Below are 24783 nucleotides of genomic sequence, written 5' to 3' on the forward strand. Positions count from 1 at the left end.
GCGGCGATCCCACGTGGCTCCAGGCGCCCGCCCACCCACTCGCGGGTGTGAGAGGCGGGTCGCGGCCGGGCGGGGCGGGAGCGGGGGTGTGCGCTGGGCAGCTTCCAGCGGAGGAGGGGCCGGAGGGTGGCGCGGAGTCCCCGCTTTTCCCCGGCGCCCCGATGAGGGCGGCCGACAGCGCGGGACCGGCATGGCAGAGATGCGGCCGGGAACGGCGACGGGGCTGCAGCTCAGCGCGCTGCCCGACCACTCCCCGCTGCTGCAGCCCAGCCTGGCGGAGCTGCGGCGCCGGGCCCGGGCGGCCGGCGCTCCGCCGACGCCTCTGCCACTCACCGACTCGTTCCTGCTGCGGTTCCTGCGCGCCCGGGACTTCGACCTCGACCTGGCCTGGCGGGTGAGCGCGCTTCCCCGCGGCATTTTCCCCGCGCGCCGGCAGGGCTGGGGACCAGAGAGGCATGACCAGACCTCTGTGAAATGCCGAGTTGCCTGCCGCCCCTGGGGAGGGTACGCGCGCCTAACGCACCGGGCGCTGGGCGGTGGCTGCAGGTGTTCGGAGAAATCCCGCGCCGGTCCTTCCACTTTCTCTGAGCCATGGAAACGCGAAACCTGGAAAAAGCTGGAGCGCTCTGGGCTGATGGCCCAGTTGACCCCAAACACTGGAACTGTGCTCTAGATGGATCTCCCGAACCTATCCAGTTGGGGGTGGGGGGCGGAGGATCCCTTTCCCGTCCCTGGCGCAAAGCCAGTGATATGAAACAAAGTGACAGCTGCGAAGTAGGAAACCCAGATTTATCACGTTGTAGCAGATCACTCCACGTGTGGTGGAGAAAACGGAGTTGCCAGAAAAACTGACGTCCTGAAGCCAAATTCTAGCGAAATAGTGCCATTGTTAAGAATAATACGTAAGTGTCGGGACGGTAAAGCAGTCCAGAATATTTTGAGTGCAAAGGTGGGAGATGAGGTGGTCTTGGTACAGATGGTTGAAGAAGATGGGAAGACAGGAATCAAAAAAGAGGGATGAAACCTTGAGTTGTGTCGCTTTGGGCTGAGCATCCTGTTCTGTTAAGTAATGGTGAAAAAGCCTACCTACCCCACTGATTTCGAGGCTTGAACATTCACCAATTTAACAGAACAAGGCATACCCAGCACAGAGGTTGACGATATATATATAGTAAGCACTCAGCCATTGAACCTGATCTAGCCCTTCTGCCAACTGGCTTCCGCAGTGTCATATTAGGAGGTGGGAGGCATGGGAAGTAGAATAGTGCAGAAGAGCAACATGACCTAGTTTGAGTTTGTTGATGCTGTTAACTGATTTTTAATTGAAAAAATGAAGAGCGTGAGTGATTAAAAAAATCATAAACAGTAAAGGGTGCAAAGTAAATTTCTAAAAGAACTTAATAAAGGAGAGAAGTTCCCCACCCCAAACCTTCATTGTGCTGGTCATCTACCCAGAAGCAATTACTGTACCTGTTGATCTTTCTAGATTAGTCTGTGTTCACACAAGCATATATATGTGTTTTACATTTGGCCTTGTTTATCTGTTTTTTGTTTTTACCTAATTTATCATAGAGACGAGCTTAGTTCAGTATGTGGGCATACATCTTATTCTTTTTTTGGGGGGGTGTACTATTCCAGTGTGTGGATTTATTATATCAAAATATATTAACCAGTCCCCCATTATTAGATAGAAGAGTTATCCTCACCAATGGCAATGCCCATATATGCTGTTCATTCCTTCGTTCAATGATTATTTTTTGAACTCTTAAAATTTGCCTGGCAGTACACAAGATACAGTAAACAAGACAAGTGGGGCTTCTTCTATTACTGACTAGATATTGTTAGATATTGTAGTGTGTATACATTTGTCTTTGTGCAAAAATAGGATTATATCCTTCTAAGTTCAACTTGTGAAGTTCCTGGATGAAGTGAAGTATGCATTTTCAGGGGTGATGAATATAACTCTCCTTCAAAGTGTTTGCACTAATTTTATCACTTTTGTATTACAAAATGGTGCCTTTTCCTCCATATTATCACCTACACTGTACTATCAGACCTTATGATCTGTGTCAACCCGCTTGGCAAGAAATTGGTTCTCATTACAATATGCATTTGTTTGATTGTTTAATTATAAGTGAGGTTAATCATCTTCCATATTTTTTAAAAATATATTTTAAATTATTTTCCAGTTAGCTGTTTTTACCATTTGTTAATTTTCTTCCATTTTGTTCACAAAAATATACATACATGTTTTTTATTCATAAAGTATCTTTATGTATTAAATAAGCCTTTGCCCTATTTTGATATCTTTTGACATTGTTTGTACTTTTTTTTTTCTGTGCAGAATTTAAACATTTTTATGTAATCACATAAATCGATTAGATTGTTCTTTGATGGTTTCTGATTGTTTTAAAAGCTTTTCTCCTCCAAAATTTTCTCTAGTAATTTATGACTTCTCTTTTGAATGTTGGAGTTGCTAACCTACTGAGATTTATTTTGATGTTAGGAATGAAATAGGAATCTGGCTTTATTTTTGTTTTGTCAAATGGTTACTCAGGTATCCCAGCATCATGAGTAATAAACTAATATTTACCCAGCAACTACTGAATATAAAGACAATCTTAGGTCCTATGAGGAGTGCAGTTTAAATGAAACATATTAATGTGTAGAGATCACTAATAATAAAAAAAGTGTGATTTGCTGCTTTCATTTTAGCTGCTTTTCAAAAGAAATGTCTAAACACAAGAAGGAATAAAATTTACCTCCAGAAGCTGTTTTATATATATATATATATTGTTTTCTGTATTCTTTGTTTTCCTGAATTGTTTTCATTTCACCATGTCCTTGAGGAATTGGCTAGCAAGACGGTCTAAATCCCCTGGATAGGGATCAAGTTTCTGTCTGTGAACTCTTTGCCTTACTTTCCTGCCAAGTGGAAAGGAAAAGGAAAGGCTTAGAGGGTGAAACTATTTTTTTTTAATTTCCTCCATAAAGGCAGATAATTCAATTCAAACTCCCTTATTTATAATAGAAAAGTCCTATAGTTTTAGTATGTGAAGAAAGCTTGATAAGCCCCTCAGTTACAATGCAATTTCTCATTCTAGTTTTTGTGTTTGAAGTTATAGTGAATTAATGAAGTTTTTATGATTCTAAAAGTTTATAGAGCACCAAGTATTGTGTAAATAGTGTTTGCGTGGATTAGCTAATTATTGTCTCATTTTAGAAGAAACTGAGATGTGGTTTCTAGTCCAAAATTAGGTAATAAGTGTAAAGGTGGGATTTGAACTTAGGTTGAACTCTGCAAAGCCTGTGCTCACAAGTATACTGTACTTGCTCCTTCCATTCAAAACAATGAACATAAAACTGCCAATGTTAACCTCAGTGTGTCCTACAGATTCCTGTGAATATCTGTCTTTTATAAGTGTGTGGTTCAGTTCCCTATGTTTTTGCTCCATGTGGCGAGTTTTTTGTTTTTGTTTTTTGTTTTTTTAATCCTGTAAGTATTTTTACGGTTTCCCTGAAGTCTTGGAAGCTTTAAAAAATCTGACTCTTCCTGTAGCTTCTTTTGTAAAATTTATCATATCACTTGTCAGTTTCAGCGACTGTGTCAGTTTCAGTGTAAAATTGATCATATCACCTGTCAGTCCCAGTGACCCTGCTCCTGAGAGTTACTGCCCTTAAACAAGTGTGTAACTTCTCTGAGCTTTAGTAGTCTCATCCATAAAATGGAGTAACAATCGTTACTTCTCAGACTGGTTGTGAGAAGGAACTGAAATGATGCCACTAAACCCTGTAAAGGCAGTACAGCTATAGTTGTTATTTTGTTTAAAAGTACATGAAAAATGTGAGAAGAGACTGACTCTATTACAAAGCATAGTTAAAACAAATCCTAACTTTTTACATTTATTTATTCCTAATTATGGCCAAAACAGGTGCCTTCCAGTAAAGAATGTTCACTTGCTGCCAATTTTTTTGTAGTTGTGGATTTTTGATGATCTGTTTGAGAATTGCTCAGTAGCAATTTATGTCATTTATATAACTTATGTCAGCCGAATTTTGAGTTTATTTGCCCGCAGAAAAATAATGATCAAAGATCCCGGTTTAGGTATTTCAATTTGCGAAAGTTAAATGTCAAAGGCAGGAGAGTGATTTGTGCATCTTTAAGGAAAAGTCAGTTTTTCAAGTATGTGAATTTGACTTGTTTACTCATGCATTAGTTTATTCTTTCATTCAATACTTGTACCTATCTTCTGGGTGCCCAGCATTCTGCAGAGATGAACAAGTTTAGGACCCCGCTTGTTACCTAAAAGATCCCTTTTAATGAAGCTCCGACTTGTATAATTCCATGGGAAATTAAAATCGTCACTTTTATATAAGAGCTAATATGCTGCTTCTAGCGTTTTGCTTGGATCAGAATTAAAAAGGCTTTTCATATCTGAGGGAACTATCAAAGTAATGAGCACTGTAACATTCGTTTAACACTTATTCTGATGCCCTCTAAGACAGGAGGAGGAGAAACTCATAGAATGAATATATCAGAATCTACAATGTGCCTTTTGTTCTTTCTCCTTTTGGAAATTGCTATTTAGGTCACCAATTATTTCTTTGTTGGCTAATATGGGGACTTTTTTCTTTCCTACCTTGCAGTTTTATTTAACCCATGGCAACATGGGTTTAAAAAGAGTTCAGAGAAGTTTATTAAATGAAGAAATGAGAGGGAGAAAACAGAGATAGAGAAAGTTAGACAACACTGGGGAGAGAGAGAGGAGAGGGGGCAGGCGGCACAAATAACTTTTTCGTCCCTTCTGTGCACCATGGTGTCGCTGCTCCTCCAGTCCAGTCAGCTTTTCTCTTTCTTCAGGCCATTACTGGTGTCCCACGTTTGGAATTTCACCCTCTGCTTGCCTTTTAAAATTTGCATTTGTAGTTTCTCCTCCGGGTCATTACGACTTTGTGATTACACCTGTCATGTTTATTTCAGTGAGTCTCAAATATGAAATTCGTCCCTTCCTTTTATCTAAACTTCCATTCCCCATTGCTAGTAGACCTCTTTTTTTTTTAAATATTTTATTTACTTATTTGACAGGCAGAGATTACAAGTAGACAGAGAGAGAGAGAGAGAGAGAGAGAAGAGGAAGCAGGCTCCCCACTGAGCAGAGAGCCGGATACGGGGCTCGATCCCAGGACCCTGGGATCATGACCTGAGCCGAAGGCAGAGGCTCAACCCACTGAGCCACCCAGGCGCCCCACTAGTAGACCTCTTTGAACTCAAAATAGACATATTGTTGGGGCACCTGGAAGGCATTGTCAGTTAAGTGTCTGACACTGGTTTCGGCTCAGGTCTTTATCTCAGGATTGTGAGATGGAGGACTCCCTCAGGCTCTGCCCTTAGTGTGGAGTTTGCTGGAGATTCTCTTTCCTTCTCCCTCTGCCCCTCCCTCTTGCTTGTGCTCTCTCTCTCAAAATAATCAAATAAATCTTTAAAACAAAACAAAAAAACCCTCAAACATATTGTCATGTTACAAAAATTGAGAATGATAAATATTTTGAAGAGGAAAATTAAACCATAATAGACTTTAAATGCATAATTTGATTATAGTATTCTCTAAGATACTGGCAATATCTGTATTACTTGTAAATGCAGAGTAACCATTATTGGTGGTTCTTTCAGAATGAAAAGACAACAAGATTCCTTCAGACCATACTTTACCAAGACCTACTATCCGGGCATACTGTTCCACTCGGAATGCATACCACAACTAACAAACTTGGTTTCTGTTGTTTTCCTATTAGTAGAAAGTATAGCAATGGTACAGAGATGTTCTTTTGCATCTTTGATTTAGCTCTTTTTTGTAGGAAAGAAAATGAAACAAAAAAAAATTCTAGTTCTCCTCAACATAAACCTGCGCTAAGATACACAGATGAGCAATAAACCCAAATAACCTTCCTATTATAGCAATAGCAGTGGTAACTACTCATTATGCCCACGGATGCTTTATGCTTAACCCCACAAGGCAGATGGGGGGAAATAAGACACAAAGGAGTTAAGTATCTACCCAACATCACACAGGTGATATGTGGTAGAGTCCAGGCTTTTCTGACGAAGCAGCCTGGTGATTTAACTTTTCATTACATAACATGACCTGGGTGACCCAGTTGTCACCAGCGGGTCAGCCCCCAATGAGAACAGGCATTTTATTCTGCTCATGGCTGTAACCCAAGTGCCTACCCAGTGTATAGAACATTGTAGATGCTCCAAAAATATTTGTAGAGCTACTTTGTTTGATTTCTATTTTTCCTTATTTCAGAACAGACTAAAGGTGGATGTTTCAGTTTTCTATTAGCGAGTAACAAATCACCCCCAAATTTAGTGGCTTAAACCACAACTATTTATTTGTCTGTGATTCTCTCATTTGGTCAGGGCTGAGTGGGGATGGCTCATCTGTGATCCACATTGCATCAGATTGGAACTTGGCGGAGAGCAGACTAAGATGGGCTCTGGTTGTCCAGTGCCTCTTTCCACACAGATTAATTAGTAATCTTATTCTTAGGTGGTTTCTGGGTCCCCAAAAGCAAAGGCAGAAAGTCCCAGCCTTCCTACACTAGCAAAGTGTCACTTCTGCTGAAGCAAAATGTAAGGCCGGCCAGATTCTGAGGGGAGGAATCAACTGAATCCCATCTGTAACGGGATGAATGGCATGTGTCTATCAGGAGGGGGAGGTATTATTGGTAGCTATGGAGACTACCAACCATAGGGGACAAATCAAAATTACTTAGCTTTGAATTTGTGATGAAGTCTTAGCACCTGAGATCGTTGCTGAAGGGAACTTAAGTTTTTACAACTAAAAAAAAAAAAGGAAAGAAAAAAAAATACCCCAGATTAAAATCCTGACATAACAGATGGTAAGGGCCCTTTGTAATGCCAGAGATTTGCTTCCATTTTTATAAGTGCTTACCATGTATGCCCTATGTAGACAATTTTTATTTTATTTTCCAGTTACTGAAAAACTATAATAAGTGGAGAGCAGAATGTCCAGAAATAAGTGCAGATCTGTGCCCTCGAAGTATTCTTGGTCTTCTGAAGGCTGGTTATCTTGGAGTCCTGCGAGCCAGAGACCCCACTGGCAGCAAAGTTCTTATTTACAGAATTGGTAAGTCATATACAGTGCTGCTTACCTTTTTCTTTCTTTATTTTTTTTTTTGGATGCCATATTGAAAGGTCTAGGTGTCCATATTTAAGAATTTGGCTTTTCAGGTTTTAACTTATATTTAATTTAGATTATAATGTCCCTCAAAAAAATAAAATGGCAATTGTGAGAAAATTCTTCTGCTTCCATTCTTCCACACAGTCAGCTGTATAAAATAAGAGAGAAAGAAAACAGAGTAGAGAAATATAGGCGGGGTGTGTGTGTGTGTGTGTGTGAAAAAGATCAAGGTGAAGTGTTTAGAAAATGCTTAGTAGGAAACCAGTATGAATTCTGACCCATAATAACACAAGCTCCACGAGAGCATGGATTTTGTCTGTTCTGTTCACTGTATCCTAACACTGAAACCAGGACCTAGCACATGGTGTAGGTATCTAGTAAATATTTCTGGAGTGAGTGAGGGCTAGTTGGATAAGACCCAGGACTGAGGAGCCAGGGGCTCATTCTCTGGAATGGGGGAAGGCCCAGTGGGAAAGCAGCATCCCTGGGTAGTGCCAAAGACACTGTATTCCACATACCCCTCTTGTCACAGCTTCCTCTTTTTACCATTAGGCCTTTCTAGTGTTTCCTATAGGTTGGTGACTGTCCCTTCCCTTAGCCTGAGTGTGATTAAAAATGGTGTGTAATGAAGAAGAACTCACGCTGCTCCCAGCATCTTCTTGTGGCCTAGCGGAAAGGACAAAGATAACTATCTTTGTAAATTTACAAAGATGTAAATTTACATTTACATCTGTAAATATTCCAGGGAGCTTTAGAATATTTATAGATTTGCTTTCCTACCTGGATTATAGATAAGATACATGCCTCTAACTCAACTCTTTATGACCTTGCAAGGAGGCTCTGCATTTATTTCTTTAGGGTACCAGAAGACCAAGTAGAATGATTCCTGTTGTTTGCTTCAGCTTATGTGTCAAGTACAATTAGGTCAGTCATGAAGTCATTGTCCATAAAACAGACAACACAATGTCTGCCCTATCCTTTCGTTGCCCTATCAGTCTTCCAGGATGATGAACGAGGTTCCCCAAGTTCTTTAGAGGAAGAGTGGCCAGAGGAAAGATAGTATGTATGTTTTATGTAGTGAGTAAACATAGATTGTATGACAATATGGTATGTCCAGCTTGAATTTGAATTTCAGATAATCAGGGTAAAATTTTTCAGTGTAAGTATGCCCCATGCATACTAAAAAATTATTTGTTGTTTATCTGAAATTCAGCTGTAACAGGGCATCTTATATTTTATCTGGGCTACTGGAAGTTTCCGGGAACATAAAACTAAAACCATCAGGGGACTCTTTCTGCAAGTGTCCTGGCTCTGTACTGGCTGGCTGGAGTTTTTTCAAGCTTGTTCATAAATTACCTGTGGCAAGTTAAGAAGTAAAAGTGATACCTGGACAGTGAAAGAGCAAACATGCTCCTTTGATCATAAATTCCTTAACACTGGGGGCACCTGGCCAGCTCAGACAGAGGAATGTGTGATTCTTGATCTCAGGGTTCTGAGTTTGAGCCCCACTTTGGGTATAGAGAGTATTTAAAAATAAAAGCTTTATGAATAAGTAAATAAATAAATACATACATGTCTTAACACTGCATCAATTGTCTTCTATTGCTTAGAGAAAAGGTTTCTTGTGGTACATTAGCATTTAAGTATACCCTTTAACTAAAAGAGATTTTAAAATCAAGAAAACATGTAGGTTGGGGTGCCTGAGTGGCTCAGTCGGTTATGCTTCTGCCTTCAGCTCTGGTCATGATCCCAGGGTCCAGAGATCGAGCTCCACATTAGGCTTCTTGATTGGCGGAGAGTCTGCTTCTCCCTCTCCCTCTGCCTGCCACTCCCCCTGCTTGTGCTTTCTCTCTCTCTGTCAAATAAATAAAATCTTAAATAAAAGAAAAAAGAAAACACATAGGTTAGTGATGGTCAGAACAGAAGGGCATGCAGCAAATTTCCTGTGTGTTATGTAGAGTAAGATATTATTCTAGGATGAAAAGGGAAAACTCAGAAGATGTTTAGGAGTAAAAGGAAAGGGTAGGATTAAGATTCATTAATTTTCTAAATGTGATTGAATTAAAGGCAAAACTAAAAGAAGGAAATCTGTGGTAGAGCTTCCCGGTGGAATGTTAGCATAACCATCTTTCCCTAGGTACCATCTCTTCAGTGAAAGCAAAGAGAAAATGCACAGAGACCTTTTCTCTGGTTCATCAGGACAACACAAGTTGAAACTCAGTTTTTGCTATTATTTGCCTACAAGCCAGAGGATATAATTTTATGCCTTTTGAGACTATTATACTGCAGCAGCAAAAATAAAATTTAACAGTGAGTCTTAAGCTTTGACTCTGGCTTAGTTCTTAGGAATACAAGTTCTACACTCAGGTTGGAACTGCAGCTCTGCTCTGTTCTAGCTACATGGGCAGCTATGTAACTGTAACCCCAGTTTCTCCTCTATCAAACAGGCATAGTAAAAACCTATCTCATAGGGTTACTGTGAGCATTACATTGTGGGATACAAATGAAATAAGAGCATTACCTGATGTATGATAAGCACTCAATAAATATTAAATAGATGCTGGAAAAGGAATTAAGAAGTTAAGGCATGTTTTTCTTTTGCCTTAAAGGAGCTTTGAGTCTAGACCTGTGCTATCCAATAGAATTTTCCATGATGATGAAACTGTTCTCCAATAGCCATTAGTTATGCGTGGCTGTTGAGCACTTGAAATGTGGCTTTTGCAACTAAGAAATTGAATTTTTAATTTTATTTAATGTTAATTAGTTTAAATTTTAATAGCCACACATGGCTAATGGCTCCCCCATCAGACAGTACACGTCTAGACAGCTATGTTGGTGAGCTTAGGAATTTAGGCCAGTAACTATTTTCTTGACTGCAGGTTTTCAATTGTTCTGTTCATATTTTTCACCATTGTAGCTTTCTGCCAAGGTCTGAAGTAGTATAGTATATTTGAGCTGCGTTATCCATGAACTGATTACTCAAATTTTTACAGGCAGCTGACGCTCTTAAAAAGCAAAGGGCAAACCCATTGTGCCTTTCTGGGAATACTTCTGATTCTGGGAATACTTCTGATTCTTTTCTATCTTCAATTTTTTCCTCACCAGTAGACACTCCCCAACAACATTTAAATCTATTAAGGGTCAGAGTCTCCTTTGTCGGCATCACCACTATTGCATCTACCACATCTACCACTATTGCAATTCTGAAATTCTTTGCCGCACTGGTCTCAGCTTTCTCTCTCATGCTACTTTCTATATAGACCTAAAATAATCCCAGTCGCAGGCTGTCATACAAGCACAAACAACTCTCAGATTTCTGTCTTCACCCTACCATCTCCTGCCCCCGGGGATCCATGCGAGCAGCACCCTATTCCAACTGTGTCCAACTGGGTGTCTCTCAGTCACCATTTATACATGTCCAAAACTACTTACGATCTTTTCCTCCCAAAACATTTCTCTTCCACTGTTTCCTATCTCAGTTAGTGGTACCTCCATTCTACCCAGTTGTCCAAGCCAGAAACTTTGGTATTTTGAAACTTTACCATTACTTAATCATGAATCTTTTTTTTTTTTTTTTCCTTTCACATTGTCTCCTTAGGCACTCCTTGGAACCTCCAGCATGAAGACTTGCATTTTTTTCAGCTCTGGAACATTTTTCTCTACTGTTATTCCTCTTTCCCCTCTTCCCTATTCTCTGCATTATTACCTTTCAGAACTCTAATTATTTGGATGTTGAAACTCTGGTTTCTACATGTCGCTAGCTGCATGAGTCTTTTGATGCATACTTACCAACTCCTGGCTCTTTTCAGAGAATTCCTCAGCTTGGTATTCCAAACCATTACACAATCATTGGTTATGTCTTTTCTGGGTTTGTCCCATTGACTGAGATTTGCTTGAATTATCATCTTTTTTTTTTCCCCAAAATCTCAACTGATTCTTTTAAATAATAACCAGTTCTTATAATAATAGCCTACATTACCTTTTTTTCCCCTCATTGAAACTATTTTGCTTCTTTTTAATGTCTCTTGCTGTATTAACTGTTCTCTTAGGTTTTCGTGCCTTTGTGTGTTGAGTGCAGTTCCCCACTTCTTTGTAATTTTTAAAATGTTATAATACTTAGTGCATGTGTATCTTCTTTTAAGATCACCTGTTTGCCTGTCCATTCCTGTCATTTCTGCTTGCCCTGGCCTGTCCAGGGATGGTGAGGGGAGGGGAGATGACATGTATGTCACTAGTCTTTTGTTTCTTCTGGCTATGGGCAACTACCAGAGTGCTTCCCTGGCTCTTTTCCAAAGCCCACACTTACTTTTTCTGGCCTGTACAGACATGGCAGCTATGTGCTATTGCCACGGAGGGGTGTCTGACACATGAGCCTGCCAATTTGTTCTTCATGCATTTCCCTTAGCAACCTCTTTGGTTACTATAGGGCCCTAGTTACTCTTTATAATCCTTTATCATCCAAAAGCCCTTGCTTTTCCCATTTCTAACACCTCCGAGCTGGGAGCATAGTTGGGGACATTTTCATCTTTAGCCATATCCCTCTCCTGAATGTTATGGGCTGTAGCTTCATCTGGCAATCAAATCCAGTTTGCATTCAATCTCTTCTCCCTGATGCTCTTACAAATCTGTTCTTCGCTAGGGATCTGAGGATGGAGGGAAAAGCAGGAACATGTTTTTGGACCACCAATTTAATCCATTATTGAATCCATGATCTTTGTACATGTTTTTATTTCTACTGATCTTTTAAGTCTCAAAAGAGGTAGTTTCCTATTGTAAATCTTCCTGAATCTTTACACTATACTGAGATATGTTATTTTTAAATTTTTTTTTTAGCACAATGGGATCCAAAAGTTTTCACAGCTTATGATGTTTTTCGTGTAAGTCTAATCACATCCGAGCTTATTGTACAGGAGGTAGAAACTCAGCGGAATGGTATCAAGGCTATCTTTGATCTAGAAGGCTGGCAGTTTTCTCATGCTTTTCAAATTACCCCATCTGTAGCCAAGAAGATTGCTGCTGTTCTTACAGTAAGTGTATATTTTAACTCTTTGGGATACTAATTCCAAATAGTAGATTTAAATTTAGTTATATATTCAACAAGGCAAGAGAATAGTACATTAATTAGAAAATTAAATAATTTAAAAATGATACACAGAATTCAGTAATGCTAAGAGAAACTAAAGTGTTTTTTTTTTTTTTAATTAACATATGTGTTATTTGCTTCAGGTATTCCCAGGTCTGGGAATCATCAGTCTTACACAATTCACCGCACTCACCATAGCACATACCCTCCCCAATGTCCATAACTCAACCATCCTGTCCCCCCCCACCCCAGTAACCCTCTGTTTTGTGAGATTAAGAATCTCTCGTGGTTTGTCTCCCTCCCTGATCCCATCTTGTTTCATTTTTTCCCTCCCTATCCTCCACAATCCCCCCCGCCTCGTATCAGAGAGATCATAATTGTTGAGAAACTAAAATATTATTAATTCATAAAAGAAAGAATGTTGCAAGAAACTGAAAATATGTTCAAAATTAGTAGCCAAATAATTTATGCATTTAAATAATAACATGGTATCTTTCTCTTTCTATTACTTAAATTTTCTTCCTAAATTAAAAAATTGACTCAAAACAATATTTATAGCTATGGTATAATAAAATGTTACATTCTTGGTAGGTATAAATTCATACAGTTCTTTCAGAAATTCAAAGGTTTTTTTTAAGATGGCCATCATCTTTGATCCAGTAGTGATCCAGATCTACTTCAGGGACCTAACCAGCGAATAAGCTGAAATACAGTAAAGACTTCATATATAATGACAATAGTAGCTGACTATGTGCCAGATACTTCACTAAGTATCTCAAGTACATTACCATTTAATGGCCAAACAAACCTATGGCTATTATATTTCCCATTTTACAGATTAACTATGTCATAGGGATGACATAGCAATGCCCAAGCACATGCATTTTGTAGTGAATCAAGAATTCAGGTCAGGTCATCTGAGTGTAAGAGTTGTGTTTATAACCACAATTGCCTCGGATAAATACAGTTACTTATAGCATCAATTTTTATAGATGAAAATTAGAAATAGCTTATTTATCCAGAAATAGGAAAATTATGGTATATCCATTTGATAGATTATCACAATAGTAAGACTCATGATATGAAGGCGACTGGGTGGCTCAGTTGGTTAAACGGCTGCCCTCCGCGCGGGTCATGATTCCAGGGTCCTGAGATTGAGCCCCGCATCGGGCTCCCTGCTCAGCAGAGAGCCTGCTTCTCTCTCTCCCTCTGCCTGCAGTTGTGCTTACTTGTGCTCTCTATCTCTCTGATATGTACAAAAATTGTATTATGTTACTGAAACAAAACAGGGTGAAAATTATTTAGAAAGCATATTGGCAATTATGTTTAAAATAAAATTATTCATAGAAAGAACCTGGAAGGATAATCTCCAAATTAATAACACATCTGTAAAAACTATGCATAGGGGGAAAAAAAAGAATTTTGCATGAAAGAAATTTGGCAGGAGAAATCTGTATGTTAACACATTTTGGATAAGAAAACTTTTGATGATGTGCTTTTTTTTTTTTAACTCTTAACTTTTTAAAGTTTCTAAATAAATCAATATTACTTTGATGTGACAGACCTATCTATACCTGTGCTGAAAGTTTAAAATTGTGTGTTTACTATTCCTTCAACTTCCATGAAATTTTAATTTTTTACTCAAAATTAAAATTAGGGAAATTTGTTAAATATAAATGTCCAAATGACTCATTGGTTCTTTGAAAGAACATTTATGTGTGATTGGAGAATATATTTTCTGTGTTTTACTTACAAAGATGCAAGTGTTTCTTAAAATACTTTGCCTAAGCTATAAGGTGAAACCTTTTTTTAGGGATCTTTCCTTAATCTAATTACTGTGAACTGCAAAGCAGGCTATTGTGTTGATGGAATAGATAATTCTGAAAATAAAATCCCACTTTAGGTCTGCACTAAGTGTAGCAAGTGTTTAGAGAAGGGACTGGTCAAAAGGAATATATATTGATTTATGCTTTGTTATTAGCAATTTTTTTCTTTATTTTCAAAAGGATTCCTTTCCATTAAAAGTCCGTGGTATCCATTTGATAAATGAGCCAATAATTTTCCATGCTGTCTTTTCCATGATTAAACCATTCCTGACCGAAAAAATTAAGGAACGGGTAAGTAAAACATATTCAAGTCATTATTCTTCTGTACCAAATGCTCCAATCCTTCTTATTTAATAATTGAATTATTACCTCCCCTCCCCAGTGTTTTAAGTATTTATCTAACAAACCATTTTTATAAATTAAAATTCCTTTTTAATTTTGAAAAATTAAGTTAAGCTGTGGGGGGAAACAACATCTCATTCATTGAGGTGAAAGTGCAAAATGGTCTATTCCCTATAAAGGGCAGTGTGCTAATAGTTATCAAAATTACAGCCTTCGCACTTCTGGGATTTTATCCCAGAGCTATACAAGCACATAAACAAAAATTACAGATACAAGAGGATTCATTGCAGCAAAAGACTAGAAACCACCAAGTGTTCGTCATTAGGGAACTTGTTAAATAAACAGATACATCAACACAATGGAATACAGTAAGATTTTCATGATGGCTTGTAAAGTGAAATAAAAAAAGGAAGAACAGTCTTTATGGCATGCTACCTTATGTATAAAAAGGGGAGAAGTTAGAATCTCTAGTTATATTTGCATTGAACAGATATACAAGAAAGCAACCTAACTTATGTAATAGAGTAGAGGTGTGGATGAGTTTTGAGTAGGGACCAAGGCATTTCATTGTTTATCTTTTATCTTGTTTTGATTTCTAGCTATATAAATGTATTATCTGTGCAAATAAAAAAATGTATTTAAATTAGACATGCATAACTGAAAACCACAGTACCCAAGGTATGTGACTTAATGTCACATTAATTAAAGCAAAGCTTGTGGAGCCTTATTTCAGGTGAATATCTAATATCTCTTAGGATTTTTCAAGTATTAAAAATAAAATTTAAATTCCCAAGAATGGCAACCACTTTTCTACGTTAATCTATAAAAGATAATTTGTAGAGTTACCCAGTAGGAATTTCTATCCGTATTCAAGAAGAACCACACCTGTGAAGAAGGCCACTTTTCATGTTAGTATTTTTAGAAAAGTCAATTTTGGAGGGCTCATTTTTGTCTTCCCTCAGTGTAGATTGATAATAGCTGACACATTTTGTTTAACTCTGAAAGATCTAAAAATAGGTATTTCTATATTGAGTTGTATTCTGGACAAACAAAAACAAAACCAAAAAAACTGAACCTAATGAGTAGGAGAATATGAGCAAAAAAGAAAGAGAAATTTAAAAATTGAGAAGGTAGGTGGAGTATTTCAGGGAAAGGTAATTGACATGAAACAGACTTGCCAAAGTAAGAGAGATGAGGACCCAATCAAGCCATTCTCCTCCCTTTCAACTTTTTGGCACTATCCTGTGAATGTTTTAATTTCCCCCTTCTGAGGAAATCATAGAATTTTCATTAGCTGATGATATTTTAAACATTTCAGAAGAAATCAAGAATTGGAACTGTGAGGTTCCCGAGTATAAGAAACTTGTTTCATTCGTTTTTCAGTTCTCATATCCTAGCATATAGTAGCTGCTTTTAAATGATCATTGACTGTATAGATGAACAGTTTACCCTATGAGGTGGAAAAAGGAACTTATTTATTTTTAGCAAGATGTGCTTTTAATTGACGGATCTAAGTCTTTATATTAATTTCATAGTATCATATGGTCACTTTTTATAGTTTAACTATTTGAAAACTTAAGGTACTCAACCATCAACAATGGTCTCTTAATTCTGTACTAGCCAAGAGTATCCATCAACTGTACCACGTAAAATACTCCCCATATACGTAGCTGTGTGCACTGATAAATGCTTCTAATTCATGTGAACTAATACCAGGTAATATAGTTTTATCATCTCTAAAACAGATATTTTGCTAAGAATCACCTATACATTAGGAAATAGAACGTATAAAATGATTTTATTTGGAGTTTTAAAAATCTATTTTTGAAAGAGGACAGAATCTATTTTTATAAATCTTATATATGCAAATACAAATACATATTAAAAAAATAAGATGGTCAGACTCCTAAGCAGCACAATAGAAATTTAAGTATAATTCTTACATAAGCAGAGAAATAAAGGGCATAGCATTTATACATGCTCTCCTATCTTGAAAGTCATTAGAATACCTTATTTTATGGTGTTGATTTTACATTTGAAATATATGTAATCTAGTGAGATACTGAGGGCATATCTTCTAAAACATTTTGGCTATTTCAGATTCACCTGCACGGGAACAATTACAAACAAAGCTTACTTCAGCATTTCCCAGACATTCTTCCTCTGGAATATGGTGGTGCAGAATTCTCCATGGAGGACATTTGTCAGGAGTGGACAAATTTTATAATGAAGTCTGAAAATTATCTCAGCAGCATTTCACAGATCAATCAGTGAGAAGAAGTTATTTAATGTGAATGACTTCCTAATTATAAATACATGAGTGAGATCCTACCTGGTTATATGAATGAAAGGAAAAAAATCCTTTAAGCTAATTAGTACTTGTCTGATTGACCTTTTAAATTGTAAAACTCTTCTGACATGAGCAACATGGATATTTGGGAAACTTCTTGACTTTTTAAATGCACTTTCTTCATCTTTCAAGTAGTTAAATGTTTGTATACCTTAAAAGCATAGAAGGGATTCCTGATTTTTATACTTGAATTTATCTCCTAAAGTAGCTGTTTCTGAAGTTTCACAAGTTATCTGACTACATTGGTTGAGTAATAAATGTATAAATAGTCCACAGAAAAGAAGTATTAGTACAAATCAACTGATGATAAAAATCTGTTAATACCCATCTTGGGTGAATGTCAGATTAGATTATAATTCAGATTAAAATCTGAACACAGTTTTACAGAGTTTTTTCTATGGGACAGCAAGATAGTTCATCTCAGGGAAGTTCTATTTCAGCACACGTGCACAACAGAAACTTTTGATTGAAGAGTCTGTGCACCATAAAGTATTATATGTAGCATCTAGAGGTCTTCATGAAACTACTCATGTTGCTACAATTGATAATCAAAAATAATTTAGGAAATATTTCAGGCATAGCTGATAGTTTTTAAATACTTTTCCTGCATTTTCAAATAAATCAAGAATGTAATTGTGACATCAGTTTTTGGTTATTCTTATCATGACTACACAGAGAATTAGAAATGGAATAATATTTAATTGTCATACAGACATGACTCTATTTTTAATTGAACAATAACACAACTACACAAAGGAAAGGAAACGTTTACATTTAAAAAATCACTGTCAGCTACACCTGGAACTTTTCATATTATGTATGAAATAATTTGACGTTTACTACATATCAGAATGTTTTAGCCAAATTCTATAATTAATGTGTACTTTAAAAAAACAGTAGTTAAAATGTGATGTTTCTATTATAGTTTATGTCAAAGAATATTTTGCTTATTAAGAAAGATACAATGTCAATATGGCTTTCAGTTTATGACTTTTTATAGTGTTTCATAATTTTTTAATTTTAAGACTTAAAATAAAAAAAACACATGGTACAAAATTTGTTAAATATTGTTTAGCTTAGTTGGGTTTCAACATTAATCATACAACAATAGCATCTTTGTGAAAGGATATATGAAGAGCATTTTTCTTTATAAGAAAATTATTCTAATCAGGTGAGCTGATACTTGTGATTCTCCGTCTATGAAAAAATTGAGAGCACTTGTGAATGTTCTTTAGAGAACATATTTAATTTTGACTTGGCATTGGGAATCTAACTTTACATTATAATTTTTATTAAAAAATTACATCATGCTTGTTTTCTAAAAAAATTACATCATGCTGTTTTCTATAAAAACTATAAAAAATAAAAAATTATAAAAAAATTTTGTACCTTCCTTTAAAAATCATACAATTCACAACATTGTATAATTAGAAATAATAGCACAATAAAATCATTGAAAAGAATAAACAATAAAAACAAAAAGCTCTGGTTTACCCAACTTTTATTCCACTGTAAAAAAGGTTTATATCTGAGTTCCACTTCATTTACATTTGGGTACTTAAAACACTTTCTTATGACACTGTGAAGTGTACGACTAAAGGGTAATATTTAAAAATGTCTCTTAGATGTGATTCACTGGCGATGTTATTAACAGTAAAAAAAAAAATGAAAATACGTCAATTAACAGAAGTACATTTCATGATGGGACTGACTTTTTTTAAATGCAACAATTCTTTGAAGCAAACTGAAAGAACAATGTGAAATGAGCAATATTATAAGGTTGTAAGATGAATAACTATCAAATTGTCTCTATTACTTCACCGTGATTGTGCCAGAAGTGCCTTTTATTTATAAAGTTAACGCTAACATGCGCTCATTGTGTTAGTGAACTGCACAATAATTTATATGTTTTAATATTTCTCAAAAGAAAATAAAGATCTTTCACGTAAACAATACCTGTTTCTTTTTCATTTTTAAATACAATATAAATATTAGGCATTTATTTGCAATAATTGCTTTTCTTTACAGATAAGTTTAAGAAAAACTTATCACATTTGTTAAGTTTTGTAGATTAATAAGATTGACTTGGGTACATTACACAAATGCTAATTTTTCCTCTGTAAGTTTTCATTACAGGCTGGTTTTCCAGGCTGCTGAATTCAACACCATCTTCCTCTAGTGTCTTTTGCTATGCTTAAAAGGACCATGAACTAATTTCATGAAACTAAGCCATGCAGATTTACTAAGTTAAAACTTCTAAGTGAAAAAAGAGTTTGCTACTTAATCAGATAATTTAATTTTGAAACAATCTGCAGTTAACCTAGATTGTGATTTTATATTTATATTATGTATTTTAATATATTTATGTGTTAAATATATTAGTAATTAACATTAATATATGTTAATATATTAAACATATAGTATAAATATTAAGTATTTTTATACAGTATATAATATACTTATATACTTAAATATATATGATATTTATACTATGTATTTTTCTTACAGAAATAACACGAAGTACTAGAGCAAATACTGTCTTTGCCGCTCATCTAAGTTAAGCCTATAGCTCACAAAACAGGTCAAACCTACGAACTAACGGAAAACTTAGTATACTAGTAGGATTGTGTTGTCTGAAACACTGTTTACTGGCCTTATACATTGAATTTTGCCACTCTTAGATGCCATGGAGAAACTGTGATTTACAAAGGCAGAACTAGAAATGGGGGTAATAAAATTAGGATTGGCAGCAATACCTCTCCACTGATTTCCTTATTAGCAAGGACACATGGCATCTTCCTCCTGTCCTCACAGCTAGTATTTCCTTGACTGCTCTCTTTTCTACCCAAGTCAATCATATTAATCTATAAAATGTCTACTTTAAAAAAAAAGATTTTATTTATTTATTTGTCAGAGAGAGAAAGAGCATAAGCAAGAGGAGTGGCAGGCCAGGCTGAGGGTGAAGTTGGCCCCCTGCTGAGCAGGGAGCCTTATGTGGGACTCAATTCCAGGATCCTGGGATCACGACCTGAGCCGAAGGCAGATGCTTAGCCACTTACGCAACCCAAATGTCTACTTTTGATAACACCATACACTGAATTAAATACTACAGTGACTGGAAAAATTAACTAGATGCTGCCTAGAAGAGAGAAAATATTTACCTAAAATAGCCAGGTAAAGTGCAGTATAGTGTACAGGTCATTAGAATGGTTCCAATAGAATGCTTTGGAAGGAAAGCTAATTTCCACATGGGATAACTGAGAATGTGTTCTGAGAAGAGGTACAATTTGAAGCAGAGCCTTTAAGGTGAATGGACTGCCCTAGAGAACAATGAGAACTGAGGAGGGGAAGGATATTCCAAGAAAAGAAATAGCATGAGCAAAGACAGGGACAAGAGAGAACAGGCCATGTCTGAGAAACAGTAAAGAGTCCTACAATTTTTGGAGGGAGGAAGGGGTACAAGAGGTAAGACTTTCCCTAGAAAGATGCACAGGAAACAAAAACTGTGGGAGGCACTGAACACCTGCCGAAGGGCACTCGAACCATGGACTACTTATTCTGTGCCAGAACTTAGGTTCACATACGTTGTGTCATTCAATCTTGGCTGAAAAAAAAAAAAAAAAAAAAAAGTAAATGGCATTATGCCCATTTTTACAGAAGAGACCTGAACTTTGAATGTGTCTGTTTCTGGCTCAGGGTCACAGAGCTAGTGAATGCCAGCATCAGACTGAACTCGGCAGTTCTGGCTATAAAATCCACACCCCCACACCACCACCGCGCTCCTCCCAGAGAATTCCATGGGCCACCAGATTCCACCAGTCCTACTTGGAAATGTCTGACCTCAGCCTATTTCTAAGACTAGTCATCTCTCATCAGACCTGCTATAATGGCTTCCACATTAGATACAGCGTCTCATCATTCTTGTCCTTACCCCCCCCTTCCACCACTGCCGGAGTTCTGTTTCTGCAAGTTTTTATTCCCCTGAACTTGGAGGGAGCCGCACTGCATGTGTGGTAAACTGCTAATTGGCATGTGAGGCCCTTTACAACCAGGCCCAACCTGTTCTTCTATCCTCACTTTGCAGGACTCTGAACCCCACCTACATTCTAGGCACTCAACATTTTCACCCCCCTCCACGCAAGACATCTCAGAATCAGTAGCAAGGGAGGGGTGAGGGGAGGGAGGGGAAATGCGTGTAGTGTGTCCTCTGAACCTTTCTCTTACTGTTTTCTTGGTTCCATGTCCTTTCTTGCTTTCTCCGGCTGCTTGTCTGCAGAGTCCTGCTCACTTGTCACATCTGGGAAAACTCTAACCCTCCAGAAAATTCCTTGATCCTACTTGGGAATCCTCTGTGTGGAGGTATTAAACAATCCTTACGTCACTGAATTTATTTTTTTTTATAATAATAGCTTTTATTTATTGTTTACCTGGCTGTCTCCCTGCTGGAAAGTGATCTTAAATGCAGATGGTTGTTTTCACCTGTGTATAATCCATATCTAACCAGCAACTAGCACAGGGTCAATACTCACAGGATGCAGTCCTCAGTAGCATCCTTACAAACCCTCAGACTAAACCTTCTCTCTCTCCTTTTTTTCTCTCTCTCATCCCAAATGTTAGCTGTGTTACAGCGATAAGGTTCTATCCTGTTGGGCTTTATTCTGTCTCAGACTTCAGTCCATTTCTCTATTTTAAGGAATTTAAATAATTGGGCTTCAAGCTCTTGCCCAAAAGGGACACAACATCTCTAAACATCAAAGAACAGCCCATAAGTGCTAGCTCATGATATCCTCCCTGAAATAGAGACTCTATTTCTAAAAAAAAGTTAACACCATTATCAATTTCCCTCTCCCCAACACCAAAAGACGACTCCCAAGGATTTCTATAATTAGTTGACTATCGCCAGAATCGATTCCCTAACTTTTCTGCCACTGCCTTTCCCTTATACATCATGGCTAAAGAGATGTCCCTGACCTCCTTGATTGGGTTCTGTGCCTGCAACTCAAAATCTCAAATCTTCTCCATCTTCTCACGCTGTTACTGATAGCTTGCCCCTATATGAAAGGGGTAGACACACTTCGGCGGGTGGTCCTCAACCAAAATACACTGTCTGCCTTTCCACCAAAACTACTCCAAAACAAAGAATACAACCTTGGATTCACATTACACAACTTAAATAAATAAATAAATAAATAAATAAATAAATGCCAAATAGAAATCCACCTCAACAAGAAACCTTAAATTGAAGGTCTTTGGCAAGGCCTGCAGAAGCAGATGATGATATAGGTGACAGAATATGCCACCCCCACTCCAAATATGTCAATTTGACATAAGGATTATTTTGAGCTGAAGGCAATTGAGAAGCAGATACAAGAAAAGCTCTCCACCCTCCCCCATTTACCTAAAAACAGGACATAAATGTCCCCTTTCTTCTACCAGGAACAACAAAAGTTAATCATTGGAGACAACTGCAGATCCTTATCAGTCCCAAGGAATCTATATAGTAAACTTTATTAGCCCTTACCTTCCACTAATTTTCCATATATTTTATTTGCGTTCCCACAATTTACCACTCCTAGAAACTTGAATCCCTCTTCCTTTTCCAATGTAATTTAAGCCCAAGTTCTAACCAACCCTTTGAGTTACTCTTCATTGAGATTTCTCTCACACAATGTACATTGTATAAATTGTTTTCCTTTTTTTAATCTATCTTTTGTCAGGGAACAGACAGAGTAGAAGGAAAAAAAGGAAATTTTCCTCCCCTATAATGACATGGAGTAGACTGCTTTCTCAAGAACTGTGTGATACCATAAAGTGGTCAGCTTCTAGCTAACACACCAGAATAAGATCATCCACAGGTGTTAAAAAAATATATACATATTTTCTCCTTTATAGTTCTTGTTATCCTCCTTCAATTTTTCTATTACCGACTTGCATCAAAACTTCCTTAAACCATGTCTTTCTTTTTTGCCCTGCTATACCTTCTTCTCTATTCCTTACTTTACCTATATTCAGGACCCCTAAAACCTTTGGATGGCTGTTGCAAAACTGAGATTACTCAACATCTTTCTTTAAATTGTTGCCTTTGTCCACCCTTTCCTTCATTTTTCTTCAAATTCTTCTTCCCACCCTTAAAACTACAGCTTAGCTGTTCCCCACACAATGCTAGGGCATTTTTCCTATATTTTGTACCAGTTAAACAAATAACCAAATCCAATCTGGACCACTTTTAGAAAAGTCATGTTTATTTCTCTGGCAATTCCACAAACAAGAATTTTCTAGGTTCCAGTTTATGTCTGGACAGTTGGCCTTGAACAACAGGGCTTGAACTGCATGGGTCCACCTATATGCAGATTTTTTATAGTATAATACTATAAATGTATTTTTTCTAACCATATGATTTTTGTAATAACATTTCCTTTTCTCTGGCTTCATTTGTGACAAATACACAGTCTATAATACATATAACACACAAACTATGTATTAACCAACTGTTCATGTTATTGTTCTTGTCAACGGTAGGCTTTAGTAACTAAGGTTTTGGGGAGTCTAAATTACATGAGGATTTTCAGCTATGCAGAGGGTTGATGCCTCATACCCCTGTGCTGCTCACGGGCCAACTATACATCTCTTACTCTGAATACTGATAGTACTTGTAGCTATTCTTTATTTTCCTGAAGAAAATGCAATTTTATTTTTTAAAGATTTTATTTAGTTATTTGACAGTGATAGACACAGTGAGAGAGGGAACACAAGCAAGGGGAGTGGGAGAGGAGAAGTGGGTCCCCCCACCAAGGAGGGAGCCTGATGAGGGGCTTGATCCCAGGATCCTGAGATTACCACCTGGGCTGAGAACAGACGCTTAACAACTGAGCCACCCAGACACCCCAAGAAAATGCAACTTTAAATCAAACAACTCCAGCATGGGTGCTGCCATCTGGAGGCACTGAAGTTTTATGTATGGAAAAGTCCCAATCAGGATAGTCTCCTTATAGCCATACCTTTTCTCAGCTTCTATATCACAAAAATAAAATTGCCCCATTTTCTTTGGTTATTTCAAAAGACACCTATTTCGTTTATGGGAGCAGACCTATTGATATCTCCTAGCACTGGGCAGGCTCATTATTACCTAGTCAGTCTTGTGAGTCCTTACAGATATGTAGCCCAACCACTTCCTTAAAGTATTTAAATTCCTCTTTGTCCTCTTCAATGACTATCATTGATCTGGACAGTCTACCAGTAATTATGTTTCCTTAAAATGCAAAGGCTGACCCAAAATGTTACTATATTCTTCCTCTCTCTCCTGGACCTGACGACACCCTTGAAATGGAAGCGAAGAGCTTGGCAGGAGATCTTGAGGACTTGGATGCTGTGCCTGACCACATTTGAGCCACCTTTTTGTCTGGAGCATCTCCACTGTGGGCTACTCAAGAATTGAGTCAAAACACTCACATCTTGGGGTGCCTGGGTGTGTCATTTGGTCAAACATCTGCCTTGGGCTCAGGTCATGATCCCAGGGCCCTGGGATCCATCCCTGCATCGGTCTCCCTGTTCAGGAGGGAGTATGCTTCTCCCTCTCTCTCCGCCCATTCCCCTGCTCATCCTCTCTCTCAAATAAATAAATAAAATCTTAAAAAGAAAAACTCTCACATCTTCCATGTCCTGCTACAGGAGATAGCCATCACTGCAAATGATGTGATAAAGAACATTGAACTTCTTGGCCAAGAACTTCAAAAGACTCAACACACAGTGCTCCACAACTGACTGGCACTCAGTCTGATCTTTGCACCCAGAGGGGAGACATGTGCTTTTTGAAGTGACTGCTGCATATGTGTTCCCCCAAATTTCTCTGACATTTAGGACATAAACAAGAACATTCAAGTTGCTAATGAAGAAATGTACCCCATTGCCACCACAGTCCTGACCCCACTGTCAAAGGACTTTCCAACACTAATTTTCTGGAATCCACTTGAATGGTCT

General features: G+C 37.6%; 1 protein-coding gene and 1 long non-coding RNA gene across 3 annotated transcripts in view; one reads left to right on the plus strand and one right to left on the minus strand.

Moving 5' to 3' along the window:
• Positions 1 to 18759, plus strand: TTPA (alpha tocopherol transfer protein). Its single transcript, XM_004772944.3, has 5 exons — positions 1 to 394; positions 6998 to 7151; positions 12039 to 12232; positions 14295 to 14405; positions 16557 to 18759. Exons 1-5 carry the CDS (start codon positions 191 to 193, stop codon positions 16728 to 16730), a joined length of 837 nt encoding a protein of 278 aa, XP_004773001.1. The 5' UTR covers positions 1 to 190; the 3' UTR covers positions 16731 to 18759.
• Positions 9012 to 24783, minus strand: part of LOC123390898 — a 25091-nt gene continuing 9319 nt past the window's right edge. For both annotated transcript variants that reach the window (XR_006605484.1, XR_006605485.1), the window contains exon 3: positions 9012 to 9078. This is a non-coding gene — a long non-coding RNA (uncharacterized LOC123390898). The remainder of the gene's footprint in view (positions 9079 to 24783) is intronic.

Source organism: Mustela putorius, unplaced genomic scaffold, assembly GCF_011764305.1.
Source record: "Mustela putorius furo isolate JIRA1106 unplaced genomic scaffold, ASM1176430v1.1 tig00000151_pilon_pilon_pilon, whole genome shotgun sequence".
NCBI classification, from domain to species: domain Eukaryota; kingdom Metazoa; phylum Chordata; class Mammalia; order Carnivora; family Mustelidae; genus Mustela; species Mustela putorius.

What these genes read in the sequence shown, in the direction of transcription:
- TTPA (XM_004772944.3), top strand. Translation starts at nt 191, where the DNA reads ATGGCAGAGATGCGGCCGGGAACGGCGACGGGGCTGCAGCTCAGCGCG. An exon ending in ACCTCGACCTGGCCTGGCGG is followed by an intron (nt 395 to 6,997) that starts GTGAGCGCGCTT and finishes TTTATTTTCCAG; the next exon opens with TTACTGAAAAACTATAATAA. An exon ending in CCGAAAAAATTAAGGAACGG is followed by an intron (nt 14,406 to 16,556) that starts GTAAGTAAAACA and finishes TGGCTATTTCAG; the next exon opens with ATTCACCTGCACGGGAACAA.